The sequence below is a fragment of the Heptranchias perlo genome, chromosome 1 (genome assembly GCF_035084215.1).
Source record: "Heptranchias perlo isolate sHepPer1 chromosome 1, sHepPer1.hap1, whole genome shotgun sequence".
Classification (NCBI taxonomy): Eukaryota; Metazoa; Chordata; class Chondrichthyes; order Hexanchiformes; family Hexanchidae; genus Heptranchias; species Heptranchias perlo.
The window spans coordinates 103,539,854-103,562,572 of NC_090325.1; the positions used below are offsets into that span (position 1 = coordinate 103,539,854).

The 22,719-nt window shown below is 40.1% G+C and overlaps 1 protein-coding gene across 4 annotated transcripts in view; it reads left to right on the forward strand.

Moving 5' to 3' along the window:
* ppargc1a (peroxisome proliferator-activated receptor gamma, coactivator 1 alpha) overlaps positions 1-22,719 on the forward strand; it is a 98,757-nt gene that overhangs the window by 39,202 nt on the left and 36,836 nt on the right. For 3 of the 4 annotated variants that reach the window (XM_067989219.1, XM_067989233.1, XM_067989227.1), the window contains exons 3-7: positions 10,159-10,353; positions 10,777-10,899; positions 11,924-12,137; positions 14,570-14,615; positions 14,732-14,805. In XM_067989219.1, coding sequence (XP_067845320.1) covers positions 10,159-10,353; positions 10,777-10,899; positions 11,924-12,137; positions 14,570-14,615; positions 14,732-14,805 — 652 coding nt within the window. The remainder of the gene's footprint in view (positions 1-10,158; positions 10,354-10,776; positions 10,900-11,923; positions 12,138-14,569; positions 14,616-14,731; positions 14,806-22,719) is intronic. The other variant, XM_067989242.1, reaches the window with a different exon arrangement.

Below are 22,719 nucleotides of genomic sequence, written 5' to 3' on the forward strand. Positions count from 1 at the left end.
TTCCTTGGGCAAGTTACCAGAGAGTACCTGGTGCTTCTGGAACCATCCCTGAGCAAAAATCATCACTTTAAGGTCAGAGGAGAGGAAATGGGAACAAATGTATAAATTCTCAGATAGTGAAGCTCCATGTTTTTTTTTCTCATCTGCTCCACCATATCCAGGAAATGGAGGAATATGTGGAATGATTTTCTGAATTTGGCCTTTTGTCAACAACCCTTCAATGCTGCCATTCATTTATTATTTATTCAATATAATTGATTTCATTTATGGTATATTAATATTCCCCATCATATTCCCTGATGTTTTTTAGATTAAAACATTTTAGCTATTCCCAACACAAATTGTTACAATTTTGGATTTTTACAGAGCCATTTCTTATCAATGGTCAAACAGGGGTACTTAGAAATGAACCTTGTCCTCTACGATCAAGAAATTGTACTTTTCGGGGTACAGAGACGTGTACCCCGAGGATTAGCAATTTACCCTACTTGCAGTAATCTGCTTGCTGGATTTAAAATAGTTTCACTCTATGCTACTGCACACTTTATGAATTGTCAGATATTAAACACAAATTAAACATTTGTAAACCTAAATAATTAATTTGTTTATGAAGAGCAAAAAATCAGCAAATAATATAAGTGTAATATACTTAAACATACGCTACAATATTAAAAAGTCTGTAATGAGTGAATTACCCTTCATAAGAATGACTTCTGAAAAAAATTAACAGTTTCTGATGAACCCATAGAATCAAGTTTTGTTTCTGAATGACAAATTCTGTAGGTCTCATCTTCACTTAATGAATGAAATAGTGTAACACATAGTAATCTAATACTTCAGCTAGGAGTAAAATGAAACCTTTTGTCTGATCATGTACTGAAGAACTAACACAAACTCTAATTTTCTCCTCCACTCCGCCAAAGGCATTGATTTCTCACTGGGAACAGTTATACAGTATTAATCACTCTCCAATACCTCAACCAGCTGACCATTATGCATACATCAGTCTTGACAGTAAGTGCTAAAAGGCTATTTGACAGTGGAGGACATCAGACCTAAGTCCAATCTTGTCTTCATTTGGTGTCAAACAAGTCCACTTCCTGTAAAATGATCAGGAATGGAAATCTTCTCAATTTTCCCTTCCTTAACCCGAGAAGCTTTATCCGTATTGTAGCAGTACTACCAATATCCCAACTGAAATCAGCTTACTGAGCATTGACTGTGTGTTGAACCTGATCTATATGTCTCAGAGACAGAGATTATCATACCTTTGCATCATTGGGACAGCTTTCACTCCAGTTTTTAACCTATCAAGTATCAAACCCTTTATTCTAGAAAATTTCCATCACTGCTTTTCTCAGGCCAACTCAAAGATGTTTATTGTGAATTTCTAGCAGAGCTCATTTGTAGACATCAAACTGATATTTAGCTTAAGGCATCTGAATTCTGAGGAGAGGTTGAAAGCTTGGGATTGTTTACTCTGGAGAAGAGAAAACTCGAGGGAAGATATTATTCAAGTGATCAAGATTCTTAAGAGAATAGATAAATAGAACCCAATAATATGTTGGAAATTGCCAGAAACTCTAGAACCATGGGACACAGGTTTGAACTTAGAAGAGGGAAGGTCAAGAGTCAGTTTAGATTGAATTATTTTATGGACCGGGTGGTGAATGCTCAGAGAGGCAGTAGAGGCAAATACTGTGGGGAAAATGTAATTGAGAATTAGATGGGTATTTGAAAGAGTGGGCGATGGAGAACTATTAGTTTTTGGGACTAGATAGATGGACTGTAGTCTTTTCCAGTCCTGTACTTTCCTATACTCCTAAATACTTAATTAGGCTCCCTATATGAATGGTTTGCATTGTGATAAAAATTAAAATCATGTACGATTTCTAGTGCAGATGACTACCAGATATTTGTCTATGAAGATTAGATAACAATTGGAATTTATTTTAAAGTATGAATGTACCAGATAATAGAAGATATAATATCTTTTTAGAAAGCCACACAATATTTATTCAAGCAAGGACAACTTGAAAGACAGATGATTTGATAACAGAAATCCCTTTGAAAAAAGAGAACACCCACTAATCACCTGTAGAGATTTAAATTGTTGGGGGTATGTGTTAAACAATTACTTTCAACAGATACTCTGGGGTATAATTTTATCTTAATAGCATAGGTGGTAATCTGTCAGAGCAGATTGCCGACTTGTTATAGAAACCCCCTGATTTTCATTCCATTGAAATCAAACAGCAAAAAGATAAATGACCAAATAAGCTGATTTTTGGTTGAGGGCTAAATATTGGTCAGTTCATACTTCAAATAGCACCATGGGATCTTTTATGTCCACCTGAGAAGGCAGACAGGCCCTCAGTTTAACATCTCATCTGAAAGACAGCATCCCTTGACAATATGGCACTCCCTCAGTACTGCACTGGAGTGTCAGCCTGCAATATGTGCTCAAGTAACATGAGTGGAGCTTGAAGCCACAGCCTTCTGACTCATTTATCATTGAACCTAGACTTCTCAGTTACCTACGATGTCTTCCCAACATTTTTGTTTTATTTCAGATTTCCAGAATTTACAGTTTTTTTCCAAGGTCAGTTTATTAGCATAGCTCAAGATCCAAATGTGACTGAGTGCAAAGTGGTATGGTGAGAGCAGAAAACTGCATCAAGGTGAAATTTAAAGGGATGGGGTCAATTAAAGAGGAGTGTCAGAATATGGGGCAAACATTCTGAATACCTTTGGGAAGGCTCAGAAGGCAGCTGATAGGAACAAGAGTGCGCCATTCAGCCCTTCGAGCCTGTTCTGTCATTCTGATCTGTACCTCAACTCCATTTACCCACCTTTGTTCCATATCTCTTGATATCTTTACCAAATAAAAATCGAGTGATCTCAGTCTTGAAAATTTCAATTGACCCAGCATCCGCAGCCTTATGGAGGTGGCGGGGAGGGTGAGTTCCAGATTTCCACAACCCTTTGTGTGAAAAAGTGCTTTGTGATTTCACTCCTAAATAGCCTGGCTCTAATTTTAAGATTATGCCCTGAATTTTAAAATGATGCCCTTAATCTCAACCTATTAACAGCCTTTGCCAAGGCTGAAGGTAAAGGGAACTAAGAAGCAACAGGCAAAAATGAATGAAAGGGAAACCCAAGGTGCATACATGAGTCCATAGACAAGTAATGGAGCAACCCAGCACCTGATCCCTGTTTGCTGGATGATGAATTGGAAATAATGCTGCATGAAGTGGTTGTGAGGAGGATGGCACTTTGTGTCACTTGATGACATCAACCCATGCATTTCAGCATGCCTACAAGGAAGTAGAGCCAAGTTTCAGGCCACGGCTGACTGTCACTATCATTGGATGTGCCAGCTCTATGCTGCATGGTAGCTACTGGTATCCTTCAAACAGATGGTGCAGATCCGCAACTCACTCTCTGATAACCCAGATCCTTTGAAGACAGTTCCTCATGTCCATTGCCAGTTAGGTATGCCAGGGCCTGCAAATATGGTTGGTGACATCTTGGCAGGGATAGCAACCAAAGCAAGATATGTTCATCTCTGTTTGCAGGTGAGAGTACAGGCAGGTGGGCACAGGACTTCTCTTGTACAGCTTGACCTACCTTGAAACACTCTGTTGATCCTCATCTTCTTCCAACCACCTCAAATAGGGAGATTCCCACAGGGAAACCCAGTAAAGGTGCTGGACAAAAAAAATTGCAAAATGCCTCATGAGAACCTAAGGCCTGGATTTTAACATGGAACCGGGAAGAGACCGAGGGGTGGGATGGAAGTTTTTCGGACGTGAAACCTGGAAGTGAAGTGAGTGGGTCAGAATCTGCGATTGCAACTTAATTGAAGCAATCAATTTCTTCTTCTGGGTTTCGAGTCTCCAAGCTACACAGCGGGCGTACTGTGCACCTACATGATGTGATCTGAAGTCCACTATTTAAACGGCCAATGCAAAAATAAATTTTGGAAGAGAAAGGAGGAAATGAAGCCATGGATTCACAGAGAGCAAGGGGGGCACCCAGATTCACAGATGCTTCTCTTGAAGTACTGCTGGGTGCAGTGAGGACCAGGAGGGAAATAATTTACCCCAGCAATGGGAGGAAGAAATCTGGTTCTGCCACCAAGAAGGCGTGGCTGGAGGTGGCAGAAGAGGTGAGCAGCAGAAACACTGTGCCCAGGTCTTGGCTGCAATGCAGGAAGCAGTTTAATCACCTAACCAGGTCAGGAAAAGTGAGTACATTTGCTGATTCAACTACATCCTGTGGTGTACAATACCCCCCTCTTACTCTATCTTGCCAAACATACTCCATCACAACACTCCTCACATCCACTTAAGTTTCAAGAGCAACCATGGTTCACTTTTTAACGCACTTCCTCACCGCCCCATTTACCCATCCACCGCTGCCACTCACCTCAATCCTCATGCAATGTGATGCATCTGTCTGAAAGTAACGCTCACTCAATGCACTGCATCCATCGGGTGAGTACATGACCGTCAGTCACTCACAGTTCTGTTCTTTCACCCCTTGTGGAGAAGAGAGTGCAAAACGCAAGGGAGAGGGAGAGGACTGGAGATGGCCCTCCATAAATAGTGCAGGTCATTGATACAGAGGAGACCGCCATGGAGATAAGTGACACATGTGCATTCCACTCAATCAGAGATAGAGAGACTGGGAACTCACAAATGCCTGCTGATGACAGAATTTAAACACCTTTCACACACATTATGACTTTATTTCATCAATGATTGACTGAACTATGAGAAGACCGAGTATGTTGATTGGCAAGATTGTTACTTTGCCAGGACTAATTCATATTGTTTTCTTTTGTCTTCTAGGGCTTTCATGCGTACAAGAAGAAACTGTGGGGATGCATAGGAACATAGGAACAGGAGTAGGCCATTCAGCCCCTCGTGCCTGCTCCGCTATTTGATAAGATCATGGCTGATCTGTGAACTAACTCCATATACCTGCCTTTGGCCCATATCCCTTAATACCTTTGGTTGCCAAAAAGCTATCTATCTCAGATTTAAATTTAGCAATTGAGCTAGTATCAATTGCTGTTTGCGGAAGAGAGTTCCAAACTTCTACCACCCTTTGTGTGTAGAAATGTTTTCTAATCTCGCTCCTGAAAGGTCTGGCTCTAATTTTTAGACTGTGCCCCCTACTCCTAGAATGCCCAACCAGCGGAAATAGTTTCTCTCTATCCACCCTATCTGTTCCCCTGAATATCTTATAAACTTCGATCAGATCACCCCTTAACCTTCGAAACTCCAGAGAATACAACCCAAATTTGTGTAATCTCTCCTCGTAACTTAACCCTTGAAGTCCGGGTATCATTCTAGTAAACCTACGCTGCACTCCCTCCAAGGCCAATATGTCCTTCCGAAGGTGCGGTGCCCAGAACTGCTCACAGTACTCCAGGTGCGGTCTAACCAGGGTTTTGTATAGCTGCAGCATAACTTCTGCCCCCTTGTACTCCCGTCCTCTAGATATAAAGGCCAGCATTCCATTAGCCGTCTTGATTATTTTCTGCACCTGTTCACGACACTTCAATGATCTATGTACCTGAACCCCTAGGTCCCTTTGGACATCCACTGTTTTTAACTTTTTACCATTTAGAAAGTACCCTGTTCTATCCTTTTTGATCCAAAGTGGATGACCTCACATTTGTCTACATTGAATTCCATTTGCCACAGTTTTGCCCATTCACCTAATCTATCAATATCGCTTTGTAATTTTATGTTTTCATCTACACTGCTTACAATGCCACCAATCTTTGTGTCATCGGCAAACTTAGATATGAGACTTTCTATGCCTTCATCTAAGTCGTTAATAAATATTGTGAATAATTGAGGCCCCAAGACAGATCCCTGCGGAACTCCACTAATCACATCCTGCCAATGTGAGTACCTACCCATTATCCCTACTCTCTGTTGCCTTTCGCTCAGCCAACTTCCCAACCAGTCCATACTTTTCCCTCGATTCCATGGGCTTCTATCTTAGCTAACAGTCTCTTATGTGGGACCTTATCAAATGCCTTCTGGAAGTCCATATAAATAACATCCATTGACATTCCCCTGTCCATGACAACAATTCCTCAGAAGACCTTATTCCTTCTGAGGGTGCACCATCACAGGACGTACAGCCATGCACCAGCACAGATACTCGCACTTCGGTGGGTCCTGTAACACAGTTAGTTGGGTTTTCACCTGGTGATTCACAACTCACAAGTGAGCAGGATCAGACACTGGTGGCAGGGGCAGCTTTGGAGAGTCTGCATCGGAGGGCGCACTCCTCTCCAAGCTCTGCTCAGCTGGACACAGATGCTGAACCCCGGGGGGCATTGTTGCGAATGAGAATGATTGAGGTACAGCTGCAACTTTGCGCAGCACTGGAAAATGTGCCATGCACACTCTCCACAATAGCGGAGAGGATGGAGGAGTCCCAACTACAATATGAGTGGATTGATGTTGCAGGTAATTGTGAGAATGTCTGTCAAGGAGAGAGCGGCTGCCTCCATGGAGCTTCAAGCACAGCTCTAAAATGAGTTTACACAGGTCACGACCATGGCCATGCATACTTTGGAAGCCAGCATGTCTACCGCCTTAAACAGGATGACAGATGCCTTATCCGTGGCCTTACAACGCATCACTGATGTGCATCAAGTTGCTCTCTGGGAGTGGTGAAGCGCTGGCCCAGGAGAGGGATGATGGTGAAATGGACATGGAAGTGGAGACTCCACTCAACGCGCTCCCACACCTCACCCATTACCCCCCCTCCAAATCAGTAACCTCAATGTTGTCTCCTCTGCCAATGGCCGAGTCTGGCCCTGCACAGGTGCACGTGGAGCTGTCTTTGGCGGGGCCCTCACAGGCTCCAAAATCCAGAGATCGTAAGCCAAAAGCAGGGCAGAGATCTGAGCAACCTGCCTCTGCTGAAGTCACAAGGAATGCACCTCATAGAAGCGGTAGGAAGCATATGTTCAAACAATTGTAATTCACCTAGAGTATGCACATGGATACTTGAAGAAATGTTATGCTGTGAAGTTTCCTTTTTTATATTGGCACATAAAATTTATTGATTAGCACCACTTCCACATCTTGCGCATTATTACGTCCCGAGTGCCAACTCGCCCTTTCAGTTGCTTCACGATGAATGTCAACACATGACGGCACCCATTGGGCGGATGTGCAGTGGGTGTATGTGTGGTAGTGCAAAGGGGTGGGGGGGGGGGTTGGTGGTGGTGCGAGCTGGCCTGAGTATTTCAATGCCGATGGCTTGCTCGATGACACACCTGGTGGTCATGTGGCTCTGGTTGTAATGCTTTTGCACTTCATTTTTCGGTTCCTCACAGGTGTCATGAGTGAAGTTTGAAGGGGGAATCTCTTGTCTCTAATGAGCCAACCCTTAAGTCTGTCTCCTGTTTGGAAGAGATCTGGAATGTTGGATTGCCGTAGTATAAAGACATTATGACAGCTGCCTGGGAATCTGGTGCACACTTGCATAAATCTCTTTCTGTGGTCACACATCAGCTGTGCATTGATAGAGTGAAACCCCTTACGGTTGATGAAAACTCCTGAATCGTGGTGGTCCTCGGATTGCCATGTGTACACAGTCGATTGCACCCTGAACCTGTGGGAAGCCAGCCAGAGAGGCGAAACAGACTGCCTGCTCATTCTGGCTATTGTCGACGCAGGGGGATGTTTATGTAGGTCAACGCCCTGGCAAACAACCCATCCGTCACCTACCTAATACGTTTATGTGCAGACAACTGAGAGACCCTGGAAATGTCAGTGGTGGTGCACTGGAAGGAGCCAGAGGCAAAGAAATCGAGGGCAGTGGTGACTTTAACTGCGATGGGCAATCCTTGGCCATCAGATCCAGCCAGGAGCAGCTGTTCTCAAAGTGGCACCAGATGCCTGTGACCACCTGCTGGATGAATCTGAGCCTGCGTAGGCACTGTTCCTCAGATAGGTCAAGGAAGCTCAGCCTCTGTCTGTAGACCCTCTCATGTGGGTAGTGCCTCCTGTGATCTTGCCCCCTTTGTTGCTTCCCTCTCTGCTGTTCTCCACTCAGCTCTTCTCTCTGCTGTTCACCAGAACTTTGTCTCCTCTCTCTTGTGCACCTGCAGATCCCAACACAGCACGGCGTGGCTGCCATGGATGGTTATTTTCTTCCTCTTTAGATGTCCTCTCGAATACATCCATTGCGCCCCCTCCATCCTGATCTTGTCAGTTTGAAAGGCTCCAAAGTTTTGAAAAAGTTATCTCAACACAAGAACTCTCTGCTAAACGTTTGCCAGTGGGAACTGAGACACCAGCTGTAATAACTGAGCTTTTATTCAGATGGGGCAATCACAATTTTAAATACCCACATGAACTACGGCTCAATCTCACTTTCATTTCACTGGTGAGAGTCACAAGCCCCGGGAAACCCGTGCTGGAGTCGTTAAATTTAAAGTTCAGTCACATTTAATTGAGAAACACCTACTTAACATCTCACAAGGATGATAATTGATGATATAAATACCCACCCCCCTGAAATCATTAAGGTCCCGAATGTGGAGAGTAGGTTACTCGCACGCATCCAAACGCGTCTGGATTAAACCCGGAAATGGGCACATTGGAGCTGGGTTGCAGTCGCGCTTCAAAAATCATTGATTTTCAGGACCCACGCGGGGTTAAAATTCTCCCCTCAGTGTCGGCAAAATTAAAAGACGGAAACAGTAAAGAAATAGCTGAAACACATTTAACCTTAACATTACTGTGTCCTTTAAATCAAACTCCATTTACTTATCACTGCCTATCAACCTTAGACACCCAATTCTCAAGGCCATAATTAAGCATGGTCATCTTGCACATCAGATTGTTTGTAATTCACATCGAGGATGCCTCCGCCCCTAATTTAAAATTGAAATTAAGCTTCTCTGTTCCTGAAATGTTCATCATGCGCAAGGAGTGTAGACATCTGACGTAACAGATCTCTGCCCACATTTCCTATCGGATGCATTTGATTTTCACCTGTAAATTGGTCAAACTGAATCAGAAAATCTATGCTATGGAGTCTAGAAATGTCGGTTGGTGAGGGGGGGTTGGAATTTTAACTGACAATGGGTTTCAGTTATTAGATTCCTCCCCACCCATGGCAGGATGGCACAATGGCATGGCACAGACGTGATGGGCCGAATGGCCTCCTTCTGTGCCGTAACTTTCTATGATTCTATAATGAGGCCACGGCAAATTTAACCAGTGGCCGACCTTTCCCCCATTCCAGTTGGGAAGTGGATGGGAAGCAGCTGCAGACTGGCAGCTAGGACTCAGATAAGTGTGAAGACCAGGGGACCGGGGTTCCAGGGTAGGGAAAGGGGGAATTCTGCGGCAGAGGAGGCCTAAACTTTCCTTGTGGGGCCTGGAGGAGCACTCTGCTCCTCCACGCCCTGCTACAGTGGCTTTCCTGCTCAGGTTAGAGTTAAAATTGTGGTCGGGGCTCAATGATGTCATCGGACCCTGAACTGCATACTTAAAGAAGTACTCCGCTGGCTTCAGGCAGATGTCTTTGTCGTCTGCTCAGAAAAGCAGGTTGAAATGGAAGATGGTGGTACCCAGACAGGACATCGGCATAAGTCACCTGGTCAATTTTAACTGCCTACTCAGAGAAAGATATTGAGATAAAATTGCTAAATATGTGGTTACTTTGAAAGATAGTTTATCAATTGAAAGGTTTGTGTTAAGGATTAGCATATTAACACTTATTGCCATGGAGCAGTGAGCCTGCCAGGTTTGAATCTCATTTTACTTAGTTTCTGATCTGAGCTTTGTTTGTTGTGGAAGCACTAAAGGAGGTGCAGCATTTCTCAATGAGGAGAATCAGAGATGCAGTGTGTGAATATATTAACATGCTGGGCCAGCTAAAATTTATCTGCTAAAATAGTTGAATGGTTAATGTTTAAAATATAAATTCCAGTAGCATACTTACAAAAAGAAGTAAGAAACAACTTAATGCATAGTAGTGCTCTCATTTACTGTGTTCTTTTTGAGGTGCCTTTTTTTCTTTAGCAAGAAGCACTTTTCCTAGAAGTTTATGTTCCTGTAGGACATCATGTGATTAACAATTGAAGGATCCCTTCTTTTTTGGCAGAAGATGGATGAAGAAAATGAGGCTAACTTGTTGGCTGCTCTAACGGAGACACTGGACAGTATCCCAGTGGATGAGGATGGACTGCCTTCATTTGACGCACTGACAGATGGGAATGTGACCAATGTCAATGATCCTAGCCCTCCCTTGACGCCTGACTGCACTCCTCCAACTCCAGAGGCTGAAGAGCCATCTCTAGTAAGAATCCTTCCTACTGTTTAAGAAGAATTAGATGAGCCTCTGGCTACCCTCTGCATGGGTGTGATGTAGTCAAAATAAGTTTTGGATTTTTAAATTAAGGCCACAAGAAAATGAAAGTAATAAATGCCTACAAAAATGGTAACATTAAGGAAAGATGCACTGCATTTTAAGAACAGATTGTATTCTACTGGGTTCAATAACATTAAAGCTTCTAAATATGAGCATGTGTAAGGATGTTTTTCTTAACCACGGTTTACTTTTAACCATATTTGAAATGATTAAAAACAACAACATACCATGGAAGTTAGAAATTGGGCTAATTTGAATGACACATGATTTGATAAGAAGTTGTTTACAAGTAGATTCTGTTTATTTCATGCTTCATTTAAATTTCTCCTCACTTTGGTTGTATTTTTCCAGTTGAAGAAGCTCTTGCTGGCTCCGGCTAATTCACAGTTTATCTACAATGAATGCCATGGAGGCAGCAAACACACACACGTGACCAATAATAACAGGATTAGACCAAGCCCTAATGTTGTGAAGGTACACTTCAGTGCTGTAATAAGAAATTTATGTGCAGGGAAGAAAGGAATATTTTATCCCTTAAAGAATGGGAGTAGTTGCAGTACAAACTAATGAACTTGGTATTCTGGAATGACTGAAAATCCTGATGGATTATTGACTTTGGTTTCAACAAAAGTCATGCAGATTACTTATTTTAATTGTATACTAAAGAATGAATCGGCAACAGCATATAGATTTGTAGCAAAGTCTGGACTCAACATGCTTGACATACACATTCAGAATGGATTATTTACCATCGTAGTCAAGTATAATATTATCAGTAAAATACCACTGTAGTGTGACATTAGCTACTTGTATTGTGATTAAAGTCAATATTATATTATAATATTAATTGTATTGATGCTGCATTCTTAACAGATTGCAAAACTGTTAGAAACTGGAAAAGAATTTTAAAGATTTTCCACTCCAGTAGTAGCAGGTACTGCTGGAAAACTCAGCTCCCATCACTTTCTTATCATTGTGCTCGAAAAATGTCAGTGTCTGTGCATGAAATGTTATAAGATGCAGTACCCATTTTCTCAAAGTGCCACTGCCTTCATCAGAAAAGTGTTTTGCAAACCTTCTTTGATTTGGTTAGAAACACACTACACAATTATATCCAAGCATACCGTCATGTCACTTGCACATGATTTTATTGTGGCAAAAATGATGCATAGGTCTTGTGGTTCTTTTCCCTCCTTAAACAAACCGATACACTTTAACATGAAGACAGTGCCCTCAAACTGCTTTCTTCAAGTCTTTCTGTGATCTCAACAATCACTAGGGTTAATCTCATGTGACACGTGCCTTGTTATAATTATTACCAGCTGCACCTTTTTGTTATGCTATGAAATATACAAAACAAAAACCATACCAGCAACTGCCTAATTTTGAAAGTAGTGTAGTAACACAAACTTTATTTTTCAAGTGGGAATAGTTGGTATGTTGACTAACTCATATTCACAGTTTTAATAATGCTGTTGTTTCCTTATGTCCTTATAAGGTGGAGCCAATTTCAAGTACCAAGGCAAGGAATATTTGCCAACAGCAGAAGTCACAGGCCCAGCGCCGCCCATGCACAGAATTGCTCAAATATCTGACTGCTAGTGACGACCCTCCTCAGTCCAAGATAAATGACCACAAAATTAGTAGTAGAGACAAAAGCATCTCCAAAAGGAAGATGCAGCTGCAATCTCAACAATCGCATAACCTACAAGGTAAGAACAGGCTTGTGATATGTCACCGTTACAAATTCGAACCTGCCGTAGCTACCTTCTCGGATTCAGTGGTGTCAGTCTGAATATCTTTTATGGGAATTGATTCACACTGCCCCTATATCTACTTGTATAACTGTGTAACATGGGAGTGTAACAACAGTACCCATTTGTGACCTGACTGGATATTCATATCTTCCACACAAATACATAGAACCATAGAAAGTTATGACACAGAAGGAGGCCATTCAGCCCATCGTGTCTGTGGCGGCCGAATAAGAGCAATCCAGCTTAATCCCACTTTCCAGCACTTGGTCCGTAGCCCTGTAGGTTACAGCACTTCAAGTGCTCATCCAAATACTTTTTAAATGAGTTGAGGCTTTCTGCCTCTACCACCCTTTCAGGCAGTGAGTTTCAGACCCCCACCACCCTCTGGGTGAAAAAATTTCTCCTCAGCTCCCCTCTAATCCTTCTACCAATTACCAGGTCACAAATGGGTACTGTTGCCCTCTGGTCACTGACCCCTCTCTGCTAGGGGAAATAGGTCCTCCCTATCCACTCTGTCAAGTCCTGTCATAATTTTATATACCTCAATTAAATCTCCCCTCAGCCTCCTTTGTTCCAAAGAAAACAACCCCAACCTATCCAATCTTTTTTCATAGCTAAAATTCTCCAGCCCTGGCAACATACTCGTAAATCTCCTCTGTACCCTCTCTAGTGCAATTACATCCTTCCTATAATGTGGTGACCTGAACAGTACACAGTACTCAAGCTATGACCTAACCAATGTTTTATACAGTTCTAGCATAACCTCCCTGTTCTTATATTCTGTGCCTCGGCTAATAAAGGAAAGTATCCCATATGCCTTTTTAACCACCTTATCTACCTGTCCTGCTACCTTCAGGGATCTGTGGACATGCACTCCAAGGTCCCTTAGTTCCTCTACACCTCTTGGCATCCTCGGTATATGAATGCAAAATTAACTGGCTGTGCTACTTGATTGGCACCACTTGGTAGCTCATTTTACATAAACTTCCACACTCCAACTTACATCCTTTATGCACAATATCACTTGAATATTTATATATTGTAATATTAAAAATAAATCTAGTAGCTGCAGCTCATAAGCTATTTTGTTTTTAAAAAATTGATTTATTTTCTAATTTATACCAACATGAATACCTTAGCATTATAATGAAAAGAAATGTGCTGACTTTTTGATTCATTACAGTTATCTTTATTGTGAATTCACTGCCATCTACAATTTGAGTCAAATTCTTTTTAGTATAACAAATATTTACATAAATGATAACTGATTAGTCAGTTAATTTAAAATGGGGTATAATATAATGTTACAAAAGAAATTTTCCACGCTGATTTCCCTAGTCGTACTCTTGTTCCTATTTGTTTGTGTAAATCATGACTTACAGGCTGAAATTTCTGGGTCCAGAGAGGGCAGAGAATGGGCGCATCACCCTCCATGGGTATGGAATTTGGGGCAGAACCCGGTTCTACCAGGTATTCCCCATTTAACTTCTGCCTTAAATTCCTGCTGCTCTCAGGGTCTTTGAAAGAAAGATTTGCATATATATATAGCGCCTTTCACGACCTCCGGATGTTCCAAAGCCTTTTACAGCCAATGAAGTCATTTTGAAGCGTAGACACTGTTGTAATGTAGGAACGGTGGCAGCCAATTTATGCACAGCAAGGTCCTACAAACAGCAATGTGATAATGACCAGATAATCGGTTTTAATGATGCTGGTTGAGGGATAAATATTAGCCAGGAATCCCCTACTTTTCTTCGAATAGTGCCATAGGATCTTTTATGTCTGCCTGAGATGACAGATGGGGCCTCGGTTTAACGCCTCCTCTGAAAGATGGTACCTTTGATAGTGCAGCACTCCCTGAGTACTGCACTGGAGTGCCAGCATAGATTTTGAGCTCAAGTCTCTGGAGTGGGAATTGAACCCACAACCATCTGACTCAGAGGCAAGAGTGCTACCAATTGAACCACAGCTGGATGGTCCATGGAACCTATGCCAGCTGAGGGCTGACATCGGTTTGTACTGCATCATCCTGAAATAGCAGCAACCTGTCACCTTTAGAGCAAGGAAAAATTTTTTATGGCGACAGTCTGGCCCAGGAAGGTCCTCAGGTTTCCCTGATGGACCAGCTGGTTGGGCCTTTCTTCACTTTTATTGAAGATTCCCAATCAAAGCGTTAATCTTTCTCTTCCAGATGGTGATTGAGCTGTTGTGAATTTCTAGCATTTTTTGTTTAAATTGCAAAAGCCCAGAATTCAGTGTTTCTTTTTATCTCATTGGTTATAGCATCTTTTGCTGTTCCTAAATGAATTTAACACAGAAAGGAAAAACTAAATGACACATGTTTTAGGTTATCAATAACTCGAGTGTTTCTGTTTTCATTTTTACAGCTAGACCAACAACTCTGTCCCTGCCGTTGACACCGGAATCATCAAAGTAAGTGTTTCTAAAAAAAAATTATAAACTGCTCATATTTGAAGAAGCAATGCATTTGATTTTTATTTAATGCCAAACTATTAAGCAACTGAAAGGAATAAAAACACATTTTTCAGTGATCCTAAAGGTTCCCCATTTGAGACCAAGACCATTGAACGAACGCTGAGTGTGCAACTCTCTGGTACTGCTGGTAAGACCTGTTTTTGCTTTACTTTTACATTGTCGATCAGTTGATCTTTATAAATTGAATCAACAATTCAATAGCAGGATTATATTTTCCAAACACTGATGCTATTTCAAGCAGCAATTTCCCCGATATATGCTCCAGGCTGTTTATGATACTAGTTGTACATTTTCACAGTCCACTGATAGGTTCCCATTGCTGCATTGTTTTCCCACACAAATTAGTACATGAAGGCCAATGGCTATTCAGGGTATTCAGTAGCCACCCTATTTGATAGGGTATCCAAGCAAACACAAATGCACAATAGAATGAGCGTACTGGGGAAATGAAGGGCAGCAATCTGTTACACAAACATAATGTTGTTTTTATAATGAACACCATCATTATGTTTTATTTTTAAATAACCTTATGCTTGCCATAAATATCTCTCTTTATGTAGGTATTGATTGTAAGCCAAAACTAATGTAAAAATAAAATATCCACATGCCATCTTTAAATTGGTGATTAAATAGAAAGAGCTTTTCGCTGTTCAAAGTAAAAATATTGTAGCTCTATGACAGTTAGGACTGAGACACGGTGACTACACATTGCTTCTAAGCAAAGAGATAATATTAGTACTGTTCTCTCATGCAAATGCTAGTCAAATCAATCATAAAGGCACAAATTGCACATTAAATTTTACACAATGTATGGTAATTTATAGACTTTGTGATATATTTTTGTTATTGTATCATTTCCATAATTTATTCAACATTTCCCTTTCAATGATCTATTATACAAAACACATGTTGTATAAACTGAATACTCAATAGGGAGCAGTAGAATGTAATATGTATTCCTCTCATGAGGCAGACTTTATAACTTACTCATGACTTTGTCATTCGTGAGTTATGTCTTCTTCAGTCAAACATTCCACACAACCCCACTGAGTGTTTTTCATTGATCACATAAGATTTAGTGCACAAATCAGTTGAAACATGTCCCATAATCACTTTAAGGGTCAAAAAAATTATTTTTAAAATGTGTTTATATGCTACATTACATCCAATTTAAGTGATAGAATCAAAATGTCAGATATCTAATTGGAATACTTTGAATATGAATTCGAATCCAGTTGAATAGAATTCGAATCCAGTTGAATATTGTAATGGAAGAGCTAGGTTTCTAGTTGGATGAGATATAATGGCTCTTATGTTTTTTCTTGCTCCCTGATTTTTCTTATTCTTGTGTCTTTTATCTAAAAGGGAATTTCTTTACTGCCAAATTAATCATTTTTTTGTGTCTGTGTGAATGTATGCCTGCAAAACTGGAACATTTTAGAGCCCTTGACCTGATTAGTTGGGTGGACAGTGATCTGTGGCTCTATGATCTAGTTGATCCAAAGCAGTAGAATACAAGTCAAAGGAAGTCATGATCAAACTGTACAGCACTCTGGTCAAACTGCACCTCGAGCACTGTGTCCAGTTCAGATGCTGAGAAACAAAGAAGATATTCAAGTGCTGAAATCAGTGCAGAGACGAGCCATGACACTGATCCCTACTGCGGGGGTCTGATTTATGAGGCAAGACTAGAGAAACTCGGTCTTTTCGGGCTGAGAGATAAATTAGTTAGTATGTGTTACGGAAAAGATTAATCTGGACTGTTACTTTAAATTAAAATGTGAGAGTAGGACATGGGGACTTCTGTTCAAACTAATAAAAGGTAAATTTAGGACAGGTATCAGGAATTTCTTCTTCATGCAGAGAGTGACCAACACTTGGAATAGCCTTCCAGATAGAGTGTGGAGGTGAAAATTCTGGAATCATGATGAAGCAATGGGGGTTGTTCTGGATGGATGACAATACATTAATACTTCCCATCTCCCAATCACTGTATCAACTTTCATCCACACAGCCCATTCGTAATTTATTAGCTGTTTATATAATAAATATTTATTGGCCTATTATGCATTTATATAGCAATTTATATCTTTGGAATAATTAATCTATTGGATAGTTATATAACAATTTATAATATTTATTCATGACTATGGCATTTGTATCTTTATATGAACATTTCTTTTGTTTGTTGTGACTCAATTTTCTTTTTACTCCTTTGTCAAGTATTTAAGTCTGATTTTCTCCTTTTAATTGATTATGTTTTACTTTTATTATTCACTAATCATTTTATGTAAAAACATTGGACTCAATTATATTCTGGCAAAAAAAATCTCTGAGATACAACAGCCATGATAACCGCACCACTATAGACCCACTCTCTAGGATATCATGCAATAGCTACTCTCTACAATTGTAATTCAATGGCCCATTTGCTGGGGACAAAAAAGTGAGAAGAATCAAGAGGAAAGAGAGAAGGGATTAATGAAGTAAAGAGATGAAAAGTGAGAGAGAGGAGAAAAACAGAAGTGAAGGAGGAGTGAAAGAGAGAAATAAATGTGAAGCTGGAGAGGAGAGAGATAAATTATAGAAACTGCAAGAGGAGGGACCAAAACAGACAACTAGAGAAACTATTACAGAATCAACAGAAAGCCGTGTCTGAAAACCCTTCTCTGGAATAGTCATATTAGTCATTAGGAAAGTTTGAGCTGCAGTTTATCTGATGTCTGCTGCAACAGTGAGTGCCAGCATGCTGTTCGACAATGGAGCTGTCATAGCCCAATTCTGTCCTTATTCGGTGACCACACACCTGTAACCCAGCAAGGGGCTATTCAATAGGATTGAAAGTGGAACCATACATATTTTTCTTGTCCAACCCAGGGCTACTGACTTCATATACACATTTTGAAAGTTATACTGAATCTTATGCACACAACACCAGTTGGTGATGTGATTGATGTCTTTGGATCGCATGAATGCAAAATCATTGAAAAACTTGCTTGACAACTTTTCAGTGTCAATAATAGCTCTTTAAGAACACCGCCACTGGTTCTAATATCTTCATAGATAGAGAAATACAAGGAAAATAAGTATCTGTTCTCTTACTGCGTTGCTCGCAATCTAATGATGGCATTTTAAAGGGACATAATTTTCATGATAAAAGTGTTCTGCAATTTTTTTTTGTTTGGGGAGAGAAAAGAGACACATGAGAGGGATTTTAACTGGGAGTGGGTTTTGGGCGGGTGGAACAACGTCATAGACGAGGTTGCATAGACTTGGCTTGAATTCCTTTGAGCATAGAAGATTAAGGGATGATCTAATTGAGGTGTTTGAGATGATTAAAGGAATTGATAGAATAGAGAGAGAGAAACTATTTCCTCTGGTGGAAGAGTAGAAACAAAGGGGCATAACCTTAAAATTAGAGCTAGGCTGTTGAGGGATGATGTCAGGAAGCACTTCTTCACACAAAGGGTAGTGGAAATCTGGAACTCTCCCCCCCAAACAGCAGTTGAGGCTCAGTCAATCGAAAATTTCAAAACTGAGATTGATAAGATTTCTGTTAGGCAAGGGTATTAAGGGTTACGGAACCAAGGCGGCCAAATGAAGTTAAGATACAGATCAGCCATGATCTAATTGAATGGCGAACAGACTCGAGCGGCTGAATGGCCTATTTCTGTTCCTATTTTCCTAACTCCCCCCCCACCCTGCCGATGGCATTGATTTGAGGCTATTTCAATTCCAGGGCCGTATTTACTCTCACCAACCACCTGCCAGCCTGAAACGGGCAGAGAGAAGCAGTTGGCTGGCGACTGGCTAGAAGGTAAGTGGTGATGAGGAAAGTGGGGAGAACCCAGGGCAGCAGAGGTCGAAACTTTCCTATTGTGGCCCCTTTAGTCTTCAGGTTTCACTGAGCGGGCAGTTACCATGGCCGCCCTACTCAGACTGCAGGTAAAAGGCCATCAGGGTCCTACCGATGTAATAGGACCCCGATTTGAATGTCTGTATGCGGCTTCCACCTGATTTAGGCAAATGCTTCATCCACCACCAAAAACAATGGTGTTAAAATCCCCATGGAGAGTGAATGGAGTGGGTAATTGACCCGCTCCTTTTTAATTGCCCCCACCCAAAATCCACAATGATGACATTAAACACAAGTGATGCAGTGGTGCTTTTCTGTACAGTTTAATTAATTGTGTTGCATCAGCATACAGACAAATAAGAGGCTTGTCAAATACTTATTCAATGAAAATGATGCTCCTTTAACATAACAGTTTTGTAAAGCTTTGAAAAACAAGTTCCTTGTAAAATGGGAATTCTCAACTGCAAGCTACCTCTGAAAATCTGGAAATCAGTTCAAATTAACAAGACCTGGAGGACCCCTGAAGTCAACAGTCAAGAATAGCTCAAAATCAGAATTTCCTTCTTGACCAATTGGGAGAGGTGATGATACATGTGAGGGTACAATAAATGAAGATATATATAATGCAGTAACTAGTCTCATATGTCCAATAATCCAGGTAATAACTGTCAAATAGAATTCTCCACTTGTAGAAATATCTTTTTAAGAAGCAACAATTTAAACATTTTAATAGCTAACTTAGCTGTGTGACCTGTTGAATCCAGAAAAGTTCCCTGTCCTTTTGAGTAATGATTTATTACTTTACAATGTTAGAGGTACCTACTACTATGCATGTAATGTAATCTCTTGACTGCCTCCTATGTAGTATGGAACTGCTCAGCCCACATCTCACAGCTCTATGGGAAAAGAGCCTGAGAAATTAGTATATTAGCCACAATCTAACTGAAAGCTCTGATTATAATTTATATTTTCTATATTCCACTTCATTATATTTGTCATATGGTTCTTTTTAAGTTTCATTTTAATTTTAATTTCTCTGTTCATCCAAGGAACTCCAGCTTTTACTCCACCTCATTTACTTTTGTAAAAATACGCCTAGTTTGTACCCTAACCATCTCATGTTTGAAAGTTTTCCATAGTTTGTCCACTGTCTTATCTACCATTTGTTCTTTCCAATTGATCTAGGCTAGTTTCCTTTTCTACTCACTAAAAATGAGATTAGTGAGATCTCATTAATTGACCAATTGGGAGAAATTATGATACATGTGAGGGCACAATAGATGAAGATATATATAATGCAGTAACTAGTCTCATATGTCCATTAATCCAGGTAACAGCTGTCAACTGGAACTCTCCAGTTCAAGCTCCACTTGAGGGATTTGGGTACATAGTCTAGACTGATAGTTCAATGTAGTACTGAAGAAGTGCTGCATTGTGGGAAGTGCTGATGAAGGAGACAAGCTTGTACTGGAGAGTGAGGGAATGGCAGAATTACTAAATAAATATCTTAACTCAGTTTTCACATAGAAAGTGGGAATTGGGTTTGTAGCACCAGTTAATGGAGAGGTAATTTTTGAAAAATAAATAGTACTAAAGAAATTAATCTTACAGTAGAAAATTATAATCAGAGCTTTCAGTATTTCTTTCCTAGTTTTCTTTAGGATGTGTTGGTGTAATCCCTCAGGTTCCAAAATTCTGTGGAAGGAGAAATTGTGCCGGAGAACTGGAGAGCGATAAATGTGTCTTCTTCTAAAGGAGTTAGGGATAAGCCAAGAAATTATGTCAATTAATTTTACTTCAGTTGGTGATAAACTACTCGAGTTTTTAATACTGGATGAAATTATTAAGTGCTTGAAGAAACAGGAGTTAATCAGGGCCAGCCAGCAAAAAATTCTAAAAGGCAACTTGTGCTTGGCTAACCAGGAGTAGAAGGAATTAAAAGGAATAAGATTGCCAAACAGATAGAAGTAGTTTTGAGTTGTAGGAATGTAAATGCACAAAGTATTCTGAATGAAACTGATGAACAAGAGGCACAAATTACTTTCGTGGGTGTAAGATCATGGCATTAAAAAGATGTGACTTAAGCTAGGACAGGTCTGGAAGCTAAATATTCCTGATTATAAAATATTCAAGAGGGATAGAATAGGAAAAAAGGGAGGTGATAAAATTAATCAAAGATTCTATCAAAGCACTAGAATTAGAGATAATATAAGCAGTGCAAAAGTTGAATCTATTTGGTTAGAGTTGAGGAATGAAGAGGGGACTATTACTCATTTGGGAATTTATTACTAAATGATAAACAGTGGATATGAGATAGAGGAAGAGATATGTAGACAAATTGGAGAAAAATGTTTAAAATATAGTGCCATAATGATGGGTGACTTTAATTATCCAAAGATAGACAGGTTCAAAAGTATTGTAAGTGGCAAATAAGGAGAGGGGTTTCTACAATGTGTCTAAGCCTACTTTCTAGATCAATGGGGTAGACCTTGACTTTGTGCAATAGTGTAAAATGGGTGTTAGTGAGTCGGCAGCCCACTTTACATTTCTCCCGATTTTTATTTCCATTGAACTCAGTGGAAATAAAAATCTGGAGAGATGTAAAATGGGCTATCAACTCACTAACACCCGTTTTACCATATTGCACAAAGTCGAGATTTACCCCATTATGTTTTAGTCCAACAGGGAAGAGTAAGTCCTGGATCTAGTTTCAGGAAATCAAGTGGGGCAAGTAGCAATGTAACGATAGGGGGAACATCCAGCAAACAACAACTATAACAATAATTAGGTTCAATATAAAATTGAAAAGGAGAGTGAACAAACAAAGCAGAAGTATTTAACTGGAAAAAAAGCTAATTTTAGTGAGATGGAAAGGAAACTAGTCCAGATAAATTGGAAAGAACAACTGACAGATAAGACAGTGGACAAACTATGGAAAACTTTCAAGCATGAGATGGTTAGGTTATGAACTAGATATATTTTTACAAGAAGTAAATTAAGTGCTGTAAAAGATGGAGTTCCTTGAATGAACAGAGAAATTTAAATTAAAATGAGTCTTAAAAAGAGCCATGTGACAAATATAGGCCAATAATAATCTAGTGGAATATAGAAAATATACAGTAGAAGTAAAATAGATTAGAAAGGCTAAAAGAGAATATGAAACAAAATTGACATATAATGAGAAAGGTGTTTGATAAGGTGCTGCATCAGAGGCTTGATAAAATTAAAGTGAACAGTACTTAAAGGAACTTAGCAACGTGGCTAGGAAGTTGGCTAAAGGACAAATCACAGAGTAATGGTTAATGATTTTGTTTTGATTGGAGGGATGCAAACAATGCTGTGCCCAGGGACCAGTATTAGGACCAGTGCTCTTCTTAATATATATATTATATATAAAATATATATATATATATATAAATGATCTGGACTTGAGTATGAAGCACAGTATCAAAATTTGTAGTCAACACTAAAATAGAGACCATGGTTAATCGTGAAGAGGACTGTAAGAAATTTCATGAGGAAATAGGTTAGTAAATTAGGCAGATAGACTGTGGATGAAATTTAATATGGTGAATCGTGAGGTGAAACATTTTGGAAGGAAGCATGAGAGGACATATACACTAAATGGTAAAACTTTAAAAGGGGTAGAAAAGCAGAGAAACTTAAGTTTTCAGATACACAAATGTTTAAAAGTAGGAGATCAATTTGATAAAGCTGTTTAAAAAAAGTAGATGGACCTTAGGTTTTATAAATAGGGGCATAGAGTACAAAAGCAAAGAAGGAATGCTAAATCTGTACAAATCATTGGTTAGGCTCAGCTAGAATTAGGCTAATTTTCCTCCAGAAAGAGGCCCAACTCCAGATTATGGTTGGCAACCCTCCAGGATTGCCCTGCAGTCGCCAAGAATTGAAGGTTAATCTCCAAGCTACTACTGAGAGCAACCCAAGAGAAAAAAATCATAGGGGCACTAAAAAAACTGTTTTTTTTTCATTTACTTTGAACACTTTCGGTTATTAGTTATAAATATATAGGATTTGGGAGATAAAAGGCTGTTTGACTGTCAAGAATCATCAAATGAGTCATGAAGAGTCTGTTCACTTTTCAATTGGCACGGGAAGGCTGTGCGCTGCGAGGATGGATGTGTTGGATGGCCAATGGCAGGAGAGTGGGGGCGAGGTAGTGGG